The sequence below is a fragment of the Vipera ursinii genome, assembly GCF_947247035.1.
Source record: "Vipera ursinii genome assembly, chromosome: 11".
NCBI classification, from domain to species: Eukaryota; Metazoa; Chordata; class Lepidosauria; order Squamata; family Viperidae; genus Vipera; species Vipera ursinii.
Window position 1 is genome coordinate 9,791,409 of NC_139524.1, and position 21,634 is coordinate 9,813,042.

Sequence of the window (21,634 nt, forward strand, 5' to 3'; positions counted from 1 at the left end):
ATAAAATCTTGGTTGTGGGGGGTGGAAGGAAAAGTGTGCAGTGATGCACTTTGCACACAGAGGCAAAGTCATTTAACTGCACTCTGCCTGGATGGCTGGGGGAAACTTCTGCTGGGGGAAGTCCTGAATTTCTCTGAGGCAAAATCCTCTTTGGCTTGAACGTGAAAGAAGAACGGTGTTTAAACCTAAATGGGAAAATTGGGAGACACTGTTGTGATTCAAGGTCAGCTTGTGGGTTCGGCAGTTGGGTCGGACGACTCAGAGGAGGAGGGGGGTGTTGAAGATTTTGCTGAGGGGGTTGAAGATCTTGCTGATGAGAGCCCTCAGCCGAAATTGGTGCCACTTGGTCACCAGAGCCACTTGGTCACCATGGAGACCCAGCTGTGTGAGCCTGACAGCGTGGATGAAGATGACCCACAGCTGGCCCTGTTCAAGGACGCCCGACGCAGGAGGCAGTCAATTAGGAGTAAACAGAGGAAGGCAATGGGGCTCCTCGGAAGGAGGCAGAGAGAAGCCACGCCCTGAACTCTATATAAGGGGAATGTGTGGGAGGGCTGGTTTGCTGAAGGCAACCGCTTGGATAGTTCATGTTTCTTAAAGCTCCTGTTTCTTGGTTCGTGTCTTGTTTGTTTTTGTAGCTATAAATTTGGCAGGCGTAATTCCAGCCTCTTGCTGTTTGTAAAGGGGTTGTCCCTGCCTTTTCTGCAGGGCCGGTAGCAGGCTGGTACAGAACAGACACGTAACTGATGACTTCTGCGAAATCCGACCTACTGCTGGGTACAGTTTGCAGAATCTTAAAACTTTGATTTGAAATTGTTTCAGGAAATGAAACGAGATCTTGTGAGCGATACTAGTAAATGCAGACATGTCAGCTTTGGGTTGGCTGTTTTTTTTTTCCCCCAACCTGATTGTCTTGATGTTTTTTTCTTCTCAGAGGTCCTGGCTGTCCTTCTCTCCGATGTTCTGATATTCCTCCAGGAAAAGGATCAAAAATACGTATTTGCATCCCTGGTAAGGAATTCTACACAATTCCTTTTCCTTTCTTAGGATCTTGCGGAAGAACAGGGTAGAACAAAAGCTAATGACCCTCTTTTACCGGTCTACTATAGAGAGCGTCCTCTCGTATGGTATTGTGGTTTGGTATGCCGGTCTGACAGCCGCGGATAGGAAAGTATTGCAGAGGGTAGTGAGCACAGCACAAGACATTATGGGCTGTCCCCTGACACCACTGGATGACCTCGCCAGGGCTCGTTGCCTTGGAAGAGTGAGGAAGATTCTCAGGGATGACTCACACCCTGGACGGTATCTCTTTACTCTCCTACCATCTGGTAGGAGATATAGGAATATAGCCAGCCGTACCAACAGGCTGAAAAATAGCTTTTATCCGTGGGCTGTTAGGCTTTTAAATGGGACGTAATCTTATGCAGAGTTGACTTGGGAGGCCGGTGTGTGGTGTAGTTGGTTCACATAGTGTGGTGGGATGGAGGGTTTGTTGTCACTGTGTGTTGGGGGGAGAGAGCAGGGGGGGGGAGGCTCAGCTAATCTCAATGTACACATGTTGTACTTTGACAATAAAGGTTTATTTATTTATTTGAAAACAAAAAAAAACCACCACCACTTTGGCTGCATTTGCACAATATAGGGTTCCTGAATAAATCCATTTTCTGGATTTGGTTGGGAGAATTAAGTGTAATGTCTTCTCCAGAGCAGACTGCAGGCAATTCTTCTTCTAAAATAAATAAATAAATAAAAAATCTTCAGGTTTAACATCCTCACCTTTTCAATCCATTCTTCCTAAGATTTAAATCCTAAGGTTTAATTTCTGGACTGCATTTCATGATAGTCATTTGGATGAGAGGGCTGAGAACCAAGTACAATACTCCCAAGTGTGTAATTTGACGCCCCCCCCCAGATCTTGGGGAATCACCATCAACACTTCTCTATAAGTTTATCATTTTGATTTCACAATTTTAATTGAGTTGTGATCAGTGTGGCAGAATAAGAGGACATTGGTAAAGTCCTCAAGAGGAGTTGGGCTTCAGGTGGTGTAGTGGTTAAGGCACCAAGCTAGAAACCAGGAAGTTATGAGTTCTAGTGCTGCCTTAGGCATGAAAGCTGGCTGGGCGACTTTGGACCAGTCACACTCTCAGCCCAACACACCTCACAGGGTTGTGGTTGTGGGGGAAATAGGAGGAGGAAGGGGTATTAGGTATGATTATCCCCTTGACTTATTTATAAAAATAATTATAATAATTATCCTAATTCACATTTCAATAAAAACAGTAGAGATAAAAATACAAAATCTAAAGTGTTATAAACATATGTCTAGAATAGAATAGAATAGAATAGAATAGAATAGAATAGAATAGAATAGAATAGAATAGAATAGAATAGAATAGAATAACAGAGGTTGGAAGGGACCTTGAAGGTCATCTAGTCCAACCCCCTGCTCAGGCAGGAAACCCTATACCATTTCAGACAAATGGTTATCCAGTCTCTTCTTAAAAACTTCCAATTCTGGAGCACTTACAACTTCTGGAGGCAGGTTATTCCATTGGTTAATTGTTCTAACTGTCAGGAAATTTCTCCTTTGTTCTAGGTTGCTTCTCTCCTTGATGAGTTTGATATAATGTGTTGATGTCACTGATAAGACAAGTTAAATTAGAAGTCCACTTTACCATTGTTCCAGAATCACTACAGCACAGGGATGGATCATGTTGTAGGTGTGGTTGTAGGCATAGAGATTCCTCTTGCACCGAATCAACCTAACGCATTTGCTTCCTCTCCCTCAACTCCTAAAAAGGATCAAAAATCCACTGTGATCTCGTTGAAGAAGCTGATTGTCCGTGAAGTTGCCCACGAGGAGAAGGGCCTGTTCCTGATCAGCATGGGAGGAAAAGACCCTGAGATGGTGGAAGTGCACGCCAGCACGAAGGAGGAGCGCAACAGCTGGATTCAAATTATCCAGGACACTATCAACACTATGTAAGAAGCTCAGTAATTGTTGATGGAGTGGGAGATACTGTTTGGGTTTGCAATGAAAGAATATTTGGTGGAACATGTTGTTGTTGTTAGCTGCGAAGTCGTGTCCGACCCACTGCGACCCCATGGACAATGTTCCTCCAGGCCTTCCTGTCCTCTACCATCTTCTGGAGTCCATTTAGGCTCACGTCTACTGCTTCAGGGACTCCATCCAGCCACCTCATTCTCTGTCGTCCCCTTCTTCTCTTGCCCTCAACCTTTCCCAGCATTAGGCTCTTCTCCAGTAAGTCCTTCCTTCTCATTAGGTAGCCAAAGTATTTGAGTTTCAGCTTCAGGATCTGGCCTTCTAAAGAGCAGTCAGGGTTGATCTCCTCTAGGACTGACCGGTTTGATTGCCTTGCAGTCCAAGGAACTCGCAGGAGTCTTCTCCAGCACCACAGTTCAAAGGCCTCAATTCTTTGGCGCTCAGCCTTTCTTATGGTCCAACTTTCACAGCCATACGTTGCAACTGGGAAGACCATAGCCTTGACTATACACACTTTTGTTGAAGATATCTCAGTCTGATGGCCTTGGATGTCCAGGTGTCCCTTCGTTTCCACCTAGCATGGAGGATGTGTGAAAAAATCTAGATGTCCACCAGATGGCAGAAGAAATAGAGCTTTCCATGTTTCTTCACTTCCTTCTGTTGTTCATTTTGATTTTCCCCACAAGATCTAGTAAACATGGCTTCCTGCGGGAAAAAGAGAGAGAGAGAGAGACATATGACAGGAAGATGAACACTTCTCCAGCATAATTTTTTTCAATCTGCCTGACTCTTCTACAGGGACAAAGAGGAAGATGAAGGTATCCCTAGCGAATCAGAAGAGGAGAAGCGGGTGCTGGACACCAAAGCCAGAGAACTGAAAGGTAAAAAAACGAACGGATGCCATCATTTGAATTTTTAGTCTCCTAACCCCAGCAGTTCTCTGTCTCGGCACAAGGTGGCGCTCCAACCTTAGCGATTGCAAACCCCACCATCTTTAAGTCACTTTCCATTCTGGGTAAATCCCAGCCCTCTCGCTGATCTTTCCCGTTCCATCTCACAGAACAGCTCCACCAAAAAGACCAGCAGATTATCACTCTCTTGGAGGAAAAAGAGAAGATTTTCAGAGATATGACAGACTGCAGCGGGCACGAGGAAGGACAGGGGGCCAGGATGCTGTTCCGGGCGAACACCGACGAAGCACCGAAAGGAGAAAGTATAATGAAGAATCTGATCAGTGAAGGTAAGCTGGTCTCTGACCCAACATTTGCCCTTTGCTTTTTCTGAAAAAGTCTAAAAATCGGAATATCCCGGACAAAGTAAATCGTTGGATTTCAAGGAACTAAACTGCGACAGGCTGAGAACAGGGTTGTTGTTGTTGCAATATGAAGAGTTAGGAAATATTTAAACAAATAAATAAAACACAGGTAGCCCTCACCTTTAACAGTTCATTTAGGGACCGTTCCAAGTTACAGCGGCGCTGAAAGAAAAGGGACTTAGGATCGTTTTTTCACACTTAACTACTGTTTCTGCATTCCCCCCCCCCCCGATTATGTGATCAAAATTCAGGCGCTTGGCAACTGACTTGCACTTATGACAGTGGCAGCGTCCCAGGGTGGGGTCACGTGATCCCTTTTTGCGACCGCCCGACCAGCAAAGTCAGTGGGGGGAGCCAGACTCGCTTAGCGACCGTGTGACCAACTTTAACAACTGCAGTGATTCCCTTAACGACCGTGGCTAGAAAGGTTGTAAAATGGGGGAGGGGGGGGGTAAAGCCCGCTTAACAAAGGTCTGGCTCAGCAACATGAAATTCTGGGGTCTGTTGCGGTCGTAAGTCGAGGACTGCCTGTGCATGTTCATTTTGAAGTAAAGAAGCAGGTCGCAGCAGATGAACACGGCCGGCCTTGTGATGTTGCCGTTTCTTCTTTCAGTCGAGCAGTTGCAAGGTTTGGTGAGCAGAGGCCTGGGAAATTCTTTCGGGCAGCAGGTGACCAGTCCGGCCTCTGACCAGGAGAGCGTGGGGCCCATCTCCCTCCCCAGGAGGGCAGAGACCTTTGGAGGATTTGACAGCCACCAAATGAACGTCTATAAAGGTGAGTCTTCCCTACCTGCACCCCAAGCGCTAAGCTTTGCCCTTTTCGTTTGCAGCCGGGTTCCTGAACGAGGGAAACCTACTTCTGCCCTAGTTACAGTCACTCCCACGGTCCACGCTTGGAACAATCATAGCTTGCATTTGTTTTGGCTTTAGCAATGTGTCCGCGCCCAGCCCTTATGTACAAATTACGGTTTATTGCCTGGTGTGGCATGACGTAGCCAGGAGATCGCTTGGATTAACTTGCCTGCCGTATCTTTGGAGGCTTCATATATTTTGCCTCGAAGTGGCTGTTCTCTGATACCACCCAGGGGACACGTGTGATGCAAATAATCGTTGTCCTCCTATACAGCAATAGCACTTAGACTTATATGCCGCTTTGCAGTGCTTCACAGCCCTCTCTAAGCGGTTTACAGAATCAGCATCTTGCCCCCAACAATCTGGGTCCTCGTTTTACTGACCTCAGAAGGATGGAAGGCTAAGTCAACCTTGAGCCGGTCTGGATCGAACTCCTGGCAGTGGGCAGAGTTAATTGCAATACTGGGTTCTAACCGCTCCGCCACCACAGCTCCTTATGTACAAAATGTGCGAAAAACGTTGAATAGAAAATTGCCCCCTCTAGTGTCGGAGGTTTGCCTTGTATTTTGGAAATAACACCTGGATTTGGCAAGCCCCATGTAATATGGACAACACTGAATCAAATTCGCACTGGCTATGGTAAATTTGGATGTGCCCTCTAAACACCCGTTATGACTCTGGAGCCCATTACCCAACATAGAACGTCAGAGAGTCTATAATGGAAAATGTATTGATTTGCTGACTGTGACAAATGAAGCCAAACACTATATCTGTAATCTGGACATATGCTTATAATATTTTAGATTTTATATTTCGTATGTTGTTATTTTGTGTTTTTAGAGAAACACGATACAAATGTGCCCTACAAGAAATTAATAAATATGGTTTATATGGCTTGGTGTGATGTGGGTCCCCCATCTTCAGTTTCTTGCCTGAACAAGAGACATGTGTTGTTGTTTTTTTTAGGTGGGGAGAAGGATGAAGGAGAAGAAGTGCAGGATTTACGGAGGACAGAATCTGACAGTGTGCTGAAGAAGGTATGGAACAGACAAGGGTTCAACACCCTTCCTTGTAAATCCCTCCAGCTGTTACGTTCAGTTCATTTTTCCTGTTAGCTGATCAATCCTTAAAAAACCTCATGAAAGGCAGCAACATACACTTCCGTCATGATTGCTGTCAGAAAACTTAAATTCTGGTAGATCAGGGGTGTCAAACTCAATTTCATTGAGGGCTGCATCAGCATCAGGGTGGGCGTGGCCTACTGGGTGGGCATGGCTAGAGTGCCTATGGCCTACTGGGTGGGCATGGCCAGCTCTACATCGTTCGCATCAAGGGTGTCTATAGAGGCCTGGACAGGAGTGGGACAGATCTGAGGGTCTCTGGGCCAGGGCCAAGGCAGTGGGGGCCGTTCCCTCACTGTTTCCAGGATGGCTTCACGGGCCACATGAAACCACTTTGCGGGCCGGATCCGGCCCCCGGGCCTTGTGTTTGACATGTCTGTGGTAGATCATTTTCACGTGAGAAGGCGGTGAGCAATGTGTTTCTTTTATGCTTTTGTTAAATGTTTCGTTGTTTGGTGCTTCGTACAAAATTTTGGTCTGCGGCCGCGAATGTTACATTGACGGAGTGTCCTCAGAAAATGATCAGGGTTGCTGGGTGGTGAAGCCCAAGCTTTCCACAATTGTTGTGTGTGATTTGTTTGGATCTCTGTCCTTAGTTTCTTTCTCAATGAGGGTATCTATCCTCTCTTCCCAGGGAGGAACCGCTAACTTGATGTTTTTGCTGAAAAGAAACAATGAGGTAAGTGTTTGTGTTCAAAGATGGCCTTTTTCTTCTCTTGACACAACAGCTGGAAGATGGGGTCAGCCCCTTCTTATGCCTAATGAAATACCTCCCCCTTTATGTCTATGGAGATTCTCTGTCATCCAGGCCACGGTTATCCCAAAGGTGCTTTTTTCAAGAGCCAACTGGACTTTCCTTGTTTTTCCTTGAAGATGTTTGCTTCTCATCCAAGAAGCTTCTTCAGAACTAAACATCTTCAAAGGAAAACAAAGGAAGTTCAGTTGCCTCTTGAAAAAGCACCGTTGGGATCGCCTTTAATTTTTTTTAAATCTTCCAATCTGGGACCTGGTGATTTGCTTGTTCTGTTCATTATTAGGAGGTCTTTGGTTAATTTATCTTCTACTTCTTGACAAGCTTTGGACTAAACCAGCATGGTCCATCTTGGTATCCTCTGATTGGTTGGACTACAATATCCATTGTAATGGATGTTGTACTCCCATTTAGAGACCACCAGATAGGAATCATTGGAGAATGTGTAGGTTGCTGGGATTGGGTGGGAGAAGAGAAAACACATAAAATATTGAATTAGATACACAACATTTGAAGATTTATGATACTAACCCCCCAGTCCTTGAATTTCTGAAGAAACACAGAAATTGTTCCTGAAAGTTTAATGCAAAGCTAGTAGAAAGTAATATTTCCCAGTGGCTGATAAAAAAAAACCCCACTTTGTTTAAATAATGGAATTAGTAGTTTTATTTATTACACATTCATAACTAAGTGCAGTACAGACGTAGAATTAAAAAAAGAATTCATAAAATGATACAGTGAATGGAAATCTTTATTGCAGTCAAAGTTCAGTACATAATAAAACTCAGTAATATGAAACAGGATACACATGTCTATGGAAAGGTAGAAATATACACAATGGATAGGTGCAATTATAAAAACATAAAATAAGAACCCCCTAAATTAAATGATCCATGACATCTAATTGTATTAACCTACACTTTCAAAATAATACAGTATGTACTATAAAACAGCCACAACTCATTGTATTAATGAATTCAGAACCGATAGAAAGTCTGTAGTCATACAAGAATTATACGTTTAGATTGAATAAAAGAAACTTGCTTTGGAATACAGTACTATGCTTTTATGTAATTTTGTGCTTCTCCAAATGCCACATGTCAACCTAAAATCAATGTTGTGCCTTGAAAAAGCAAGCTATGCAAAATGAGAGGTGTAGATTTGCAACAACAAGACAAATGGCAGAGTTGCATTTTCCCTGATGCGTCATTTTCAGGGTATTTTATTTTCCTGAGTGTGAAGTACACAGAATTGTGCTGTCTGGTGGGAATATTTGCTGGTTGCTGGCTACTCCCAAGTAATCATGTGGGAATGAACGTGGAAAATACTTAGGGACTAATGCTCCATCAGCACAGTCCATCCTCCCGGCTGCCTGCTGTTGGCTAAGTTCTTCTTTTTGGATTCCTAAAAAGGCAGGAGTCCAGTGGAGCAAATAAACTATTTGGCTGTTGACAGGATCTCTCTCTCTGCTTCTCTTTTTTTTTACAGCAGGTGCTCCAGAGCATAACTCACCTTCACAGCTTGCTGGGCTTACTGCAGGTAAGTGCTGAGAAAGAGGCAGGGATAACGTCTCTGCTGATGTGATAAAGCTGACCCAGTCCAATATTTCAGCTGAATAAGACACACAACAGCAGGAGAGGCAACATCTAAAGAAGGAGCCTCCCATTGGAAGCTTCAGGGCTGGATGCCTTCTCCAGAACCCTCCTGAGAAGGTTTTGCTGAATTGTAATCTGGGATGAGTCAGACAGGAAACTCATGAAAGACAAGGAGATAAATTAACTCTAATTAATTAATTGAAACTTCAAGGAGACCTAAGCTCTTTTTGGAATGAGGTCCTTCCCATGCCACTCAAAGGCTAAGGGTGGTCCTTAACCTTCAGTTTAAAGGAATGGAAAGAACAAGATGCTTATTTATTATTCAGGGTTGTGGATGCCTCTATAGATGTGTGTGTGTGTGTGTGTGTGTGTGTGTGTGTGTGTGTGTGTATCAGCCCCTTTTAATACAGGTTGGCATGCCAACAAAAAGTCTTTAGAAGACTTACAAAACTCATTCATTGTGGGATCCCTCCAGGACTCCGCAGGCTTTCTTTTAAAAGACTCCCATGCATATGAAGAGCTATGTCAACGTCATGGGAAGAGCCCTTCTTCCAGGCAGGGTTAATGAAATATAGGAGCTCCTGTAGAGGGAGGAAGGAAGGAAGATAGCTTTGGTGCTGAGAACTTGTCTTTCGTGCAGCCTCACACAAGGCTAGCAGTCAAAGCTTTATAGCACTCTCTGGGCGGTTTACAGTATCAGCATATTGTCCCTGGCCATCTGGGTCTTCATTTTATCAACTTCAGAAGGATGGAAGGCTGAGTCAACCTTGAGCTGATCAGGATCAAACACCAGGCTATGGGCAGAGTTAGCCTACAATGCTGCATTCTAATCCTAGTGCCACCAAGCGCCAGTGGTCAAAGATGTAGGTCCCAGATGGAGGAAACTGTTATAATATGAAACAGAACTATTGACTTGTATGGTTTGGAATGATTTTCAGTACCGTGTTTTCTTGAAAGTAAGGCCTACCCCAAAAATAAGACCTAGCTTGATTTTTGGGGGTGGGCCTAATATAGACCATACCCCAAAATAGCCCTAGTTTTGTGGTGAGGCACACACTTAAAAAATCAAGCCAAGGTGGGGATGGGGGTGTGATGCTGCCCCACCTGCCCCACACCCACTTACCTTGCAGCCAGGCCTCTCCTTGCCGGCCCACTTCTTCTGAGGCCTCTTCTGCAGCTAGGCCTGCATTTCTCAGTCAGGCCTGCATTTCTGAAAAGACCACTGTAGCTGAGAACTGAGTTCTGGATTCAATCTGTAGCTCGGTTCTGCAAGATCTCAGCAGTCGAGCACCAAGTTATGGACTGAATCCATAGCTTGGTACTCGGCTGCTTAGGTCTTCTGGTAAAGCCTGACTACAAAATGCAGGTCCGAATGCAGCTGCAGAACTTTGGCCCCAGAAGAAGTGGACCGGCTGGGTGGGGTTGTTGGTGCCGGAGGTGAGGTAAGGCCTACCCCGAAAATAAAACCTGGTACCTCTGGCAAAAAAAAAGAAAAAGAAAAAAACCTGGTCTTATTTTCAGGGAAACATGGTACATCCAATTTGGCAAGATATTTAATTTTTCTATTTAATTGGGCATTCTGCAGATAATTCTCCAAAGCCAATCCCTCTCTTATGGTGATTGACTCTCATGGGTTCTTCGCAAGAATTTTAGCCCTAGTTTTGCACTGCAAGCATAGGACCTTTGAAGAAAATTACTCCGCCTAATAGAAAGCCTCATCTCCCTTTTTTTTTAAAAAAAAACAAAACCAAAACAGGCTGTTGTTGTGCAACAAGACACCTACATTGAAGACCAGAAGCTGCTGCTCACCGAGAGGACCTTGAACCGCATCTCATTCCGACCCAACTCCTTGATTGAGCAGGAAAAACAACGCAGTCTGGAAAAACAGCGGCAAGAGCTGGCCAACCTGCAGAAGCAGCAGAGCTTGCACCAGGAGGAAAGGAGGAAGAAAGAGAAGGCGTGGGAGGCCAGAGAGAAAGAGCTAGCAGAGCGGGAATCTCAGCTAGGCCAGAGGGAAGAGCAGATCCAGAAAGGGCATCACAGTCTGGAGAAGGAGCGGGAGGAGCTGCAGCAGAAGAAAGCAGCCTATCAGCTTGATCTGGAACGTCTCCGGACGGCCCAGAAGCAACTGGAGAAAGAAAAGGAGCAACTGAAGAAGGAAATGGAGCAAATATCTCAGCCACAGATGGAACCCGATCTCAAACCGGTAATCATTGCTTCTTTTGTACCTGTACATTTTCTGGCATCAAACGAAGGAAGCTGCCGGAAGATCTGAAGATGCAGGGGGTTCTAGATCCCTTCTTTTCAAACGATCTTTGTGGACCCTTCAGTTGAACCTGTTTGAGGAGGTGTCTTCTTCAGAAGATCAGCAATGATTTATTTTTCCCCACAAAAGCATGTGCTGCGTTGCTGATTTTCTTGTGCATTAATTACACTGTCCCCGATATGAATTCTTAAGTCACTTCTATTCCGTTCTGGAAGACACGTTTTTTAAAAAATTCTAAATATGTTGAGGTGTTCTCTGATTTTGTCCTTGTGTATATAGTAGCCACAGTGCCAGGACTATGTAAGTGGACATCTACAGGGGAACATATCTTTTCACTGATAGTATCCTGACCAACTGAATGAGGACTTTGTAAATATTATTCAGTGCCGGTATTGTTTTTATTGTGGTGTTTAAGCTACGGCCACTATTACTTATTGCTACTTTTATTGGTTTATTTTGATTTATTTTACATTGCATTTTTAACCTGCTTTATAGTGCCAGGGAACTGAGGGCGTTGGAGAATTTAAACACGTGATAAATGCAAACATGAACAATCCATTACCATACCTATTTTTTCTTTTGTCTTGTGTCTTCCAGAATCCCAATCAGCATACCAAAATGAGCAGAACCCCTTCCCTTCTTCCCACAGAGGACTTGTCTTCTAGACAATTGTGTTCCTCGCTGCCCAAAGGGCACTTGGATACAGAACTTTCCGCCTCATCCAAAAGGAACAGCCTCTCAAGGACGAATAAAGAGAAGAGCTCTTTTCATTTGATTGGCACTACAACATCGGGCCAAACCAACAAGCCAACGGAAGGACCTGGGCAGATACCCAACCGCCTCTTTGGTTTAGCCAAGCCGAAGGAGAAGAAGGAGAAGAAGAAGAAGAGCAAAAGGGATCGTTCACAGACTTCTGGTAAGCCGAGGCGGGCTTGATGCTTCTAAAGATTCCGCACAACTAAGGATGAAAACATCTTGCACTAGACTGCTTGCTAGTGGTCCAGATCTGAGCCTTGTCTGTGAATCAGTAGAGTCAGTAGGCAACGGCAGTCGGGATGTCTGGAAAGAATAAGCTTGTGGCCTCCCTCAACTGAAAGAGGGACAGTATAATTGTAAAGCTGAAGTGATTGAACTAATACTGACACAAAGATTCAAGTCCACCCTTAGTTAAATGGCCCTTAGCTGTGTTGGAGTGAATAAGTATTTGAGACGGCTCCCACATTGACAAAAACAGATCAAAAAGGCTGTTTTGTTGTGATAGCATATACAACTGAAACTTGCTGTTTTTGTGGATTGTTCTGTTTGCGAAGGAGAAGGAATAGCAGACTTGGGGGTGGAGTCAAAAGAGGAATCAGCCTAGAGTCTCTGCGTTCCCACTAATGGTCTAAATCCAACCTCTCTTGAATTTTGTTCACCCTTATTTAATACCAACACAGTGCTGACCATTAGTTGACTAGATTCCTATGCATAGACATGAGCAATAGACCAATCTAATTGGAACTTAACATGTGGCCCTGATTTCTTTCAATCTTTCCCACCTGACAGTTTGTGCCCAGGAATGCACTGTAAGGGCAGCAATGTTTAGGCATTGTGATCCCAATGAGAACAAAGTAGTTTTGGGTCAGGGTTAGAGACCAATTTTTTTTATTTTAATTCCATTTATATCCCGCCCTTCTCCAAAGACTCAGGGCGGCTTACAAGCTTAGCATGCTTACAAGCTTAGCATGCTGATTCAACATTTTAATAAAGGGATGGAGACATGTGAAGAAGTAAATGATCCGTAATTGAGCATTCCAATTCCAGGATAGTTTTGAAATGAATTAAACCGGAGTTAGGGAAAAGTTAGAAGGTGTGAGAAGGTGGGGTTGAGTGAGCTGGTGGGAAAATGCTGGCTAAATGTGATGGGTATGCAGGACATGATACCAGATAGAGGAAGATTAGCCTAACTCCTACTCAGAGTAGTCCCAGACAAACAAGAATTCTTACCCTTCCCTGAACTATAGTCCTCTAACTTGCACGTTGGAAGGAGTAAAATTTTATAGTAGTAGAGATAATGCCATTCTGTGTTGGTTTTCCTTTGGAAAGTATTCTTGGAAGGGTGATATCAGTGTGCTGATAGAAGCATGAATTAAAAGGAAAAATGATCTTTGGGTTCTAACATGAAGTGAAAGCTTTTTGCTTGGTGCATTTGCATTTTTTTCCTTATATCAAAAAGAAGGAAAGGCTGCTGATTATGGCAATATGCAAAACCAGTTGGGTGGGAATTGCATAGGGTGAAATCTTGGTAAGATTACTTCAGCTGTAGGGACTCTTTATGAACAGCCAACCTCCATAAGGGCGGTGACATGTAAATAGATAATTAGGGATTTATGTTGTGCCCTGTATGTATCAGTCTGCTTGGTCTTCGTCTACAGAAAGGCTAATCTCTGTGGCTTTGTTCCACAGAGCCAGTGTCCCTTCGAACTCTCACTTTCTGATTAGGCTTGTGTTAGGATGCAGTTCAGGAAGCCAGGAAACATAGGTAGTCCTCGCCTTATGACCAGAATTTATGTTTGATAAGTGAGACATTTGTTAAGTGAATTTTGCTCCATTGGATGACCTACCTTGGCACGCTTGTTAAGTGACTCGTTGCAGTTGTTAAGCTAGTAACACAACTGTTCAGTGAATCTGGCTTCCCCATTGACTTGGCTTGTCAGAAGGTCGCAAAAGGGGATCACATAACCCCGGGGACACCGCAACTGGCATAATACAAGCCAGTTGCCAAGCATTTGAATGTAAATCGCGTGACCATGGAGACGCTGCAACGGTCGTAAGTGTGAAAAATGGTCATAAGCCCCTTTTCCCAGTGCCGTTGTAACTTGGAATGGTCACTAAAGGAGCTGTTGTCAATCGAGGACTACCTGTATAGCAGTCTCTGCTGTGTGTTGACATTATTTTGAGTTCTTCTTCTTTCCCCCCCCCCCCCTAGATGCTCACTCTTCAGAAGGAGCACCAGAAGGCGAAGAGATCTTTTGCTGATCCCATGCCTTGTCTCCAGCCAGGCCATCTCCAGATCTGCTCTATGGTGAGAGGCTGAAGAATCAGACAACTCTTTATTCTAGACACTGAACTGCGTTGGGCTTTCCCCACCTTTCACCTCTATAATCCACTGCCCATTCCCACTTCTGGATCTTCTTGAATATGTCACATCTGGAAACATGTCCAAAAGGACAAGAGGAGGAGGAGGAGGAGGAGGAGGAAGAGTGACCACATGGAAGAACGGTGGATGCGACCAGACTGGGCGGGCTCAGTTTAGGCTGAATGGGCTCTGAAGAATTCTGATTCTCTGTGCAATGCTAACTCATGACTTGCCTAGGCGGATATTCTTTCCTTTCCTTTTCATCTTGAACAACAGAGAATTTGTGAACAAGGGCAACAAAACTCACCTTCTCTTCGGAAACCACCCCCACCCCCACCCCCCCCAAAATCAAAAACCTTCTGTAGAAAAAAGATGTGACTCTTTACGCAGTGTTTCTACACTGGTCTATATAGATGTAATGTATACACACTTCTCTACCTACTTAACCGAACGTATAGATATATACACACACAAACACAAAAAAATAAATGTAGCTCCATATCCTTTGGATATGCTGTATGTCTGTACAGAAAAGCTAAGGAACTTTAGACGTATCCTAACGGGGTTGGTAGACACCTGAGTAAAATTGTTCAGGGATTGGATCAGGGCTATACGGCATCCGTGAGTTTTGCCTTCGGCTGCAAAGTTGGCATTCTGCATCAAGATTTTGAATTGGAAGGGCCCCTAGAGCAAGATTCCTGGGGAACGGTTGAAGCACATTGCCAAGAAGCAAAAAAAAAAAGAAAAGAAAAAAAAAGAAATATAAAATGGATTGGAACCAACGCATGGCCCTAGATTAATTTAATTTAATTTTATTTTATTAGATTTATATACCGCCCTTTCCCGAAGGACTCAGGGCGGTTTACAGGGCATTTTAAAATCACACCAATACAAAATACAAAAGTTAAAAGACAACTAAAAAGATTAAATTATCCCTGAAAATAAAAACCCCAGTTAAAAATTCTCAGCCTGGGCCAGAGAGCTCAAAGAGCCAAGTCTTCAGGTCCCGGCGGAATGAACGCAGGTCAGGGGCAGTCCTGAGCTCCACGGGCAGCTGGTTCCAGAGGGCAGGCGCACCCACAGAGAAGGCCCTCCCCCTGGGTGTTATCCGCCGGCAATCTTTTACCGCCAGCACCCTGAGAAGACCCTCCCTGTGTGAGCGCACTGGACGAAGGGAACTTGATGCCGGCAGCAGGTGTTCCCTCAGATTAGAGAGGTGAAATGGGCCATTGTTGGAAATTAGAAAGTCATCTCAGAACAGCTACAAAAGGGAATACTTAAATCACCACCCCTCTGAATTTCCATGGAATTGTGAGGTACATCCTAACTCCCTGTATAAGATTTGTCTATCTAGGAAGCAACACCTATTGAGTTGGCTATGCAGTTGAAGAATCTGAAGAAGATACAAACTCAAAGCAAATTCTCTGTTCCTGCTTCCTTGGCTTCTCCTCCCAAATTCCTGTACACATTTTCTCCCAATTTCATTTGTCTCGTCTTGCTAGAAACTATGTTGAGGAACTGGGTGACTGTCATTAGGGTGAAAGAGTTGTGATAGAGAAGTACACTTATATTGGTTTGGTATAATTTCTTTCACGTGGATTAAAGAGACCACTATACCCCTGAATGTAACTTTCCAACTTGGATAGATTTGTTGCTTTAAGAATTTGTAGAGTTCTCATCTCAATGCTATCACCTTTTGGGGGGAGGGAGGACAAACCACCATTTTTGAGGTGGAGGGGCCAGGAGTTGAAAAATGTATGCAAATGTACAGACACCCCAAAACTATTTGCTGCATAACTTCCTTCCAATTGCTCCTTTAATACTTGTCTTAATCCATGGGTAGGGAAATGGTGTCCTCTTGACTTATCCAAGGGTAGCCAGACCTTTATCAGCTGTCAAACACACATAAATGTATATTTGTTTTTGGTGGGGTTTTTTTTTGCATATGTGGATAGTCATCAGTCAGTTTCAGAAAATAAGTCATCTGAATTTGGTCTCCTTGGCATGGAATGTAGGAAAGTCCTTTGCTCCTGTGTCCCTACCTGCAAACGGATAGTATTGGTTTCCTCATCTGCTAGGTCTACAAGAGTGAGGAATGTCTGTCTTGTAGGCCTCGTTTCCACTCAGTTTTGTTTAGAAAAGCAGGTGGATGCTTTGGTCCGAGCAGGAAGCATGTGAGAAAATGGAGCGTTCGTTCGTTCACGCCAAGAGTAGATGCAGTTGAGGACATAGTTGTCAGGCCTTCCTTTCTTTCCTCCAAGTCTAACCCTCTAGGATCATCTGGCCCCTCATAGTTTGTAGGGAGTTCTATCCAGCCTCAGGATTTAAATTTAATCTCCCCCCTTCTCCCCTCGCATTAGTGACAGACTTGCAAGAAATTGGCGTGGTGAGAAAGGAGAGATTGGAAGAACCAATAGGCAGCTCAGCTTGGCGATTTGGGATGAGTATGGAATAACATCCTGGTGTTGTAAATCTTTATAACCCCAGAGATTATTCTAATAGGCTGAGCAAATAGCAAGGAATCTGTTTACCTTTAAAGCTTGAATAAACAAGAAACCATTTTTGGCTATCCCACTCCTTCAAAGAAGGTTTTGCACTATTGTTCCACCCTTGTGTTCTCTCTTTGAAACATCTCAGAAGCCATTTTCACACACCACCCAATTTGCAGAACCAGGACTTTTTTAAAAAAAAAAAAACTTTAATGAGTGTGCCTTTACAGATACAGATGATCTCTGGGGACCTGGCTGAATATGATGTTCTCTTAAAATAAATTCACGCTGTCCAGAAAGAAAGCCAGAGGCAGCTAGAGAATTTTATTTCTTGGGTTTTTTTTTATTTTTTATTACCACAATTGTTATGTGATATTTGTTTTCAGTTGCAAGCTGGGCTTGTGTTGAAAAAAAAAATCTTTCTGTTTGTTTGAAAGAAGTCTGGATTTTTAAGATGACAGATGTATAGTTGGATTGTCTGTTTTGCTTTATTTTTAAGTTGGGCTTATGAAGCCTAAGGAATGTTTGTTTGTATGTGTGTTTGTGTGTCTCTGTGTATTTCTCATGTAAATATATAATTGATTACTGATGTGCTATTTGAATGAAACCAGCATTAAATGCTACCAACCACTGGGTGGGGAAGAACCTCTAATGATACAGCATTTCTTGGCCAAAGCAAACTTAAGATGCTAAGACTTGATTGGAAGGCTCTTTGCAAAAAAACGAAGATGGGTTGAAAACTGGAGTCAGTTCACACAGCGTGAATGCTTATTCCACTTTCACTGGTGCTCTAAAGAGGAATGGCAGGTTTTCAAAAGCCACTTTCTCCTTCTCCAAAATGGTTGTCTCCATCGTAACCGCCAAGGGACGTCTCTGCTGTACCAAATGCTTTTGAGTTGACAGGTGTACTTCTTTCTGCAATGGAATTACATCTTGAGTTTCAAAGAGAATTTAATTTAGCTTAATCTTGTATTATTCCTGTCTGCAACTCACCGTGCGAGTGGAGACAGACACGAGATGGTGAGAGAGCAAAAGAGACACCAGTTGATGCAAAAAGCTCTTAGCCAAAATCTCTGCTGCCATTCTTCCTTTTTTTTTGTCACAAGAGAGACCGCGTGTAACCCCATAGAAATTGATCTATGTATTTCAAGGAAATCTGTGGGTATTATGAGTTCTTTATATCTTGTTCATTTCCTGTTTGGCTAGATTATGGTTGATTACTGTGATGAGTTCTTTTTGGCAAGGATTGTGTGCACTAGCATCACAATTATACGACAATGCATTTCTCTCACTTGAGTTCCTCCCACTTCTTCCCATAGGCTTGTGTGCGAAGGTACCTGTTGCATGTTTCCGACTGAAATATATCTTGAAAAAGGAAAAGATAAACCTTTAAAAATTGAAATGTACATCAATGGAGAGTCGAAAAGAAAAAGAAATTGTTATATATTCATTTGTAATTATGTAAAAAAAAATTAAGTTAGGTTTACGATTGTAAATTTTTTAATTTCCCACGGTGTAATTTGCAAAAATGGAAAAAAAACAACCCCAGATTTTCATAATCTTTTATTTATCTACCTTTCTTGCTACCAAAAAAAACAACCTCTTGTAAAGTTAAATTTCCTTACCCCTTTAAATAAATCTTGATTCTAAGTCAGATGGGTTTCTGTTTGCTGGCCTCTGTATATCTGTGTCTTTCTGTGTGTTGTGTTCTCACCCTTCCTTTTCAGATTGAAACTCGGATGAAAAAAAAAAGGAATAAGCTGTTTTATTTCCTAGGTTGAAGAACAGTGAAAGGAAGCCTTGCGTGGTGACAGGGTAAATGGTAAATATGTTTTGTTTTTTTCCTGCTGCACTGAATAGACAAAAAATACCACTCTGGGGAAAGAAATGTTCTCTAGCTTTAAGAGTTAACACAATTACAGCTAATCCTTGGGAAATTTATAAGGACAGTAAATTTTCTTACATAATATGTTTTCACCTGTTCCATAACTTTGTACACAAAGTTATGTAAAAGCTGCAGCATGTGATATATACTTTTGTATCTGTATCAGAGAACATTGAGGAGAAAATATCCCAGTGTTCTCAGGGAAAATGGTTACAAATATAGAGTTGATCTTTTCCCCTTAGAATGTTTCTCCCTCTATCTCTAGCATGGAATAAGGAAGAGGTAGGGGATTTTTCTGGCTTTTTTGCATGCAGGTAATATAATCTGTGTCACAGTATCTACCTTGCACAGCCAATGGTCAGCCTTTCCCAACCTTATAGAGTGAGTGAGTAGAACATGGGTCTTCAAACTTGGCCCTTTTATGACTTGTGGACTTCAACTCCCAGCATCCCTCAGCCAGGCCCGCTGGCTGAGGAATTCTGGGAGTTGAAGTCCACAAGTCATAAAAGGGCCAAGTTTGAAGACCCCTGGAGTAGAAGGTCATCGTCCTTTTCCACTCCTGGTGACCAGCCCTTCTGTCCTCACTAGAGTAATTCGTTCTGGACAAGCAATTACCAACTCTTGCTTGAAAACATCCAGCCAAGAGAGTACACCAGTGTTCTGAACAGTTTCTCTGCTTAACAGGGCTTATTGTCAAGCAATTTCTTAAATGTCGAACTTGAATTTCCTATCTTAAGTTTCATTGCTACTTGTCGTATCAATTCCAACTGAGAATGGGGAAATGTTTACATATATGAGCTGCCGGTGCATCTCCCTTTAATCTATTCTGCAATCCAATCGTTTATAGCTCCTTTAACCATTCCTTGTAATAGCCTTGATCATCTCAGTTGCTGCCCTCTAAACTGGTTGGGAAAGTCTGGATTTTACACACCAGGGAAATGAGGTGGTTGGGTGAATGTGTTGGTGCACAATCACAGATAAATGCCCAATAAGGTGGTTGGGCCAGGAGTAAGTGCTCTTTGCACTTTTGCATGTGGGATGGTGTGAACCATGTCAAGTAAAGACTCGACAACTACATTTGTACAGTACGCTTGATCTTGGTTGATGTTATTCTTGATTAGATTTGTGTGTGTGTGTGTGTGTGTGTTTGGTTTAAGATGTTGGATCCAATCAGGTTGATTTGTGGTGCAGTATATTGTACAAGTCAGAAGCTTGGTTAATTCATTTGATCAGCCACTATTATGTGAATCTACTATGCATTTTCCTTAAGAAGAGACAGTCCCTCAAATGTAGTACATTCACTTGATATGATCTGCAAGGCTGAAGTCCTAAAAAATCTAGTACCATGATATTGAGATGTTCTTTGCAATAATGACCATCAAGAGCAGGGGTCTTCAAACTTGGCCCTTTTATGACTTGTGGACTTCAACTCCTAGAATTCCTCAGCCAGGCAATAATGGGGTTTGTATTTTTCATTCTACATTCCTCAGGAAAGTAAATCCCAAATTAGGTTAACTGAGCTTTTAGCTCTGTTCTGCTTCTATGAATGTGTTGCTGAAGCTTCTCCCTTCATGATACAGTAATCTATCTATCTATCTATCTATCTATCTATCTATCTATCTATCTATCTATCTATCTATCTATCTAATCAATACTGTCAAAAGCTGCTGAGGTATATAAGAGCAGAGCATCCAATTCCTGGCACAGATTTATCCTCTAAGGTTACCAAAGCAATTTCAGTAGCATATTCTCGCCAAAGCCCAGTTGAAATGGATCCAGACAGCTCATACCATTTGAAAGCATCTAGAGCTCGGAGGCCACCACATTCTCTTACCATTTTTTCGGGGTGGGTGGGGTGGTCCTTGGTATTCTCTAAGCTTGGTTGTTTGTTTGCAGCCATTTCATTACCAAACTTCATTGCCAAAAAGTTTGGCAATCAACCCCACTCCCTACTAGCACTGATGACGTTACCTAGATTGCTAATGAAACATCTGCACGAAAACAACCAAGCTCAGAGAGCACCAAGGACCTTTCATTGCAACCCTGAGCTACAAATATTCTCTTCTCTATCACTATCATGTTCCCCAGGATGGGACCATTTGACGCTAACCTACAATTGGACTGGGTAAGCCTGGGTAAGGTCTGGTTATTGCCTCTTTTAGCCAGGAGTGGGGGAAGAAAACGCTTAGGACCAATCCTGTTTCCTGCCTATCTGCGTATTGCACAGAGCCAGCGGTATTATCCACAAAGAATAAAGAAAATTCCTTGAAAGACCATTCGCAACAGAGATATATTGTGGAGTGGCAAAAATGGATTGATTACATCCAGAATAAATATGGGACTAAAAAGTTTCATTTAGCATTTGAATAAGTATCGATGTGACATTTATATTGCTTGTAGTCATTTTAAAGTGCGATAGACCTAATAGTTTATTGTTGTTAGCATATGGTAGTTTATGATTGTTTTTTACTTTTATACCTTGTGTTTAGCTCTGGGAAGTCGGGGAGGGGGGAAGGGGAGGGGGGAGGGTTTGGTTTGGTTGGGGATGGGGGATGGGGGTGGGGAGGGGGGGTTGTTTTGTTAAAGATAAAATGTATTGAAAAACTTTTCAATAAAAAAAAGGAAAAATAAATAAATAAATAAATAAAAGAAAATTCCCCAAGGGCATTGAAGGAATGGTCCAGAAAGTTCAGGCACCTGGATGGGATATTTTAGGGGTCCTTTGATGCTTGCTTCAGCTGTTTGCTTTGCGGATGTTTCATAACCTAAACTAGCTAACATCATCGGCACTGCTGACGTATATCCTTTTTTAATTGTTTTTCTTTTATTATTTTTGTATTTCTTGTTTTAATTCCCTGTAAACCGCCCTGAGTCCTTCGGGAAAGGGCGGTATACAAATCCAATTAAATAAATAAATAATTTGAGTAATGTAACGTCTGCAAGAAACCCACCAAGTTCAGAGAGCACCAAGGAGCCCGCATTTCAACCCTGAGCTACAAATATTTTCCTACGTTGAACTATTTTAATTGGTTATTCAGGTCTGCAGAGAACGACGTACATCCTTTGGTCTAAAACAGACTGGTTTGTGTGTGGGAGACATAAAGGGGCATCATTGTAAAAGGGACTGGTAAGCCCCAGGACATGTCTGAAACACAAACCATGGAAAAGTGATTTATGAACACATTGCCAGCTCTCTAGCAAGGAAAGCTGTTTTTAACAGCGTGTGAAATAGTCA

The 21,634-nt window shown here is 42.9% G+C and overlaps 1 protein-coding gene across 2 annotated transcripts in view; it reads left to right on the forward strand.

The window, feature by feature from the left end:
- The window catches only part of AKAP13 (A-kinase anchoring protein 13), a 243,512-nt gene extending 225,342 nt beyond the window's left edge, over positions 1-18,170 (forward strand). For both annotated transcript variants that reach the window (XM_083371301.1, XM_083371302.1), the window contains 11 exons: positions 935-1,011; positions 2,804-2,985; positions 3,806-3,888; positions 4,068-4,247; positions 4,936-5,097; positions 6,141-6,211; positions 6,930-6,974; positions 8,535-8,585; positions 10,398-10,847; positions 11,505-11,823; positions 13,876-18,170. In XM_083371301.1, the coding sequence (XP_083227427.1) occupies positions 935-1,011; positions 2,804-2,985; positions 3,806-3,888; positions 4,068-4,247; positions 4,936-5,097; positions 6,141-6,211; positions 6,930-6,974; positions 8,535-8,585; positions 10,398-10,847; positions 11,505-11,823; positions 13,876-13,925 (1,670 nt within the window). In that variant the 3' untranslated portion in view covers positions 13,926-18,170. The remainder of the gene's footprint in view (positions 1-934; positions 1,012-2,803; positions 2,986-3,805; positions 3,889-4,067; positions 4,248-4,935; positions 5,098-6,140; positions 6,212-6,929; positions 6,975-8,534; positions 8,586-10,397; positions 10,848-11,504; positions 11,824-13,875) is intronic.
- The last annotated feature ends 3,464 nt before the right edge of the window (positions 18,171-21,634 follow it).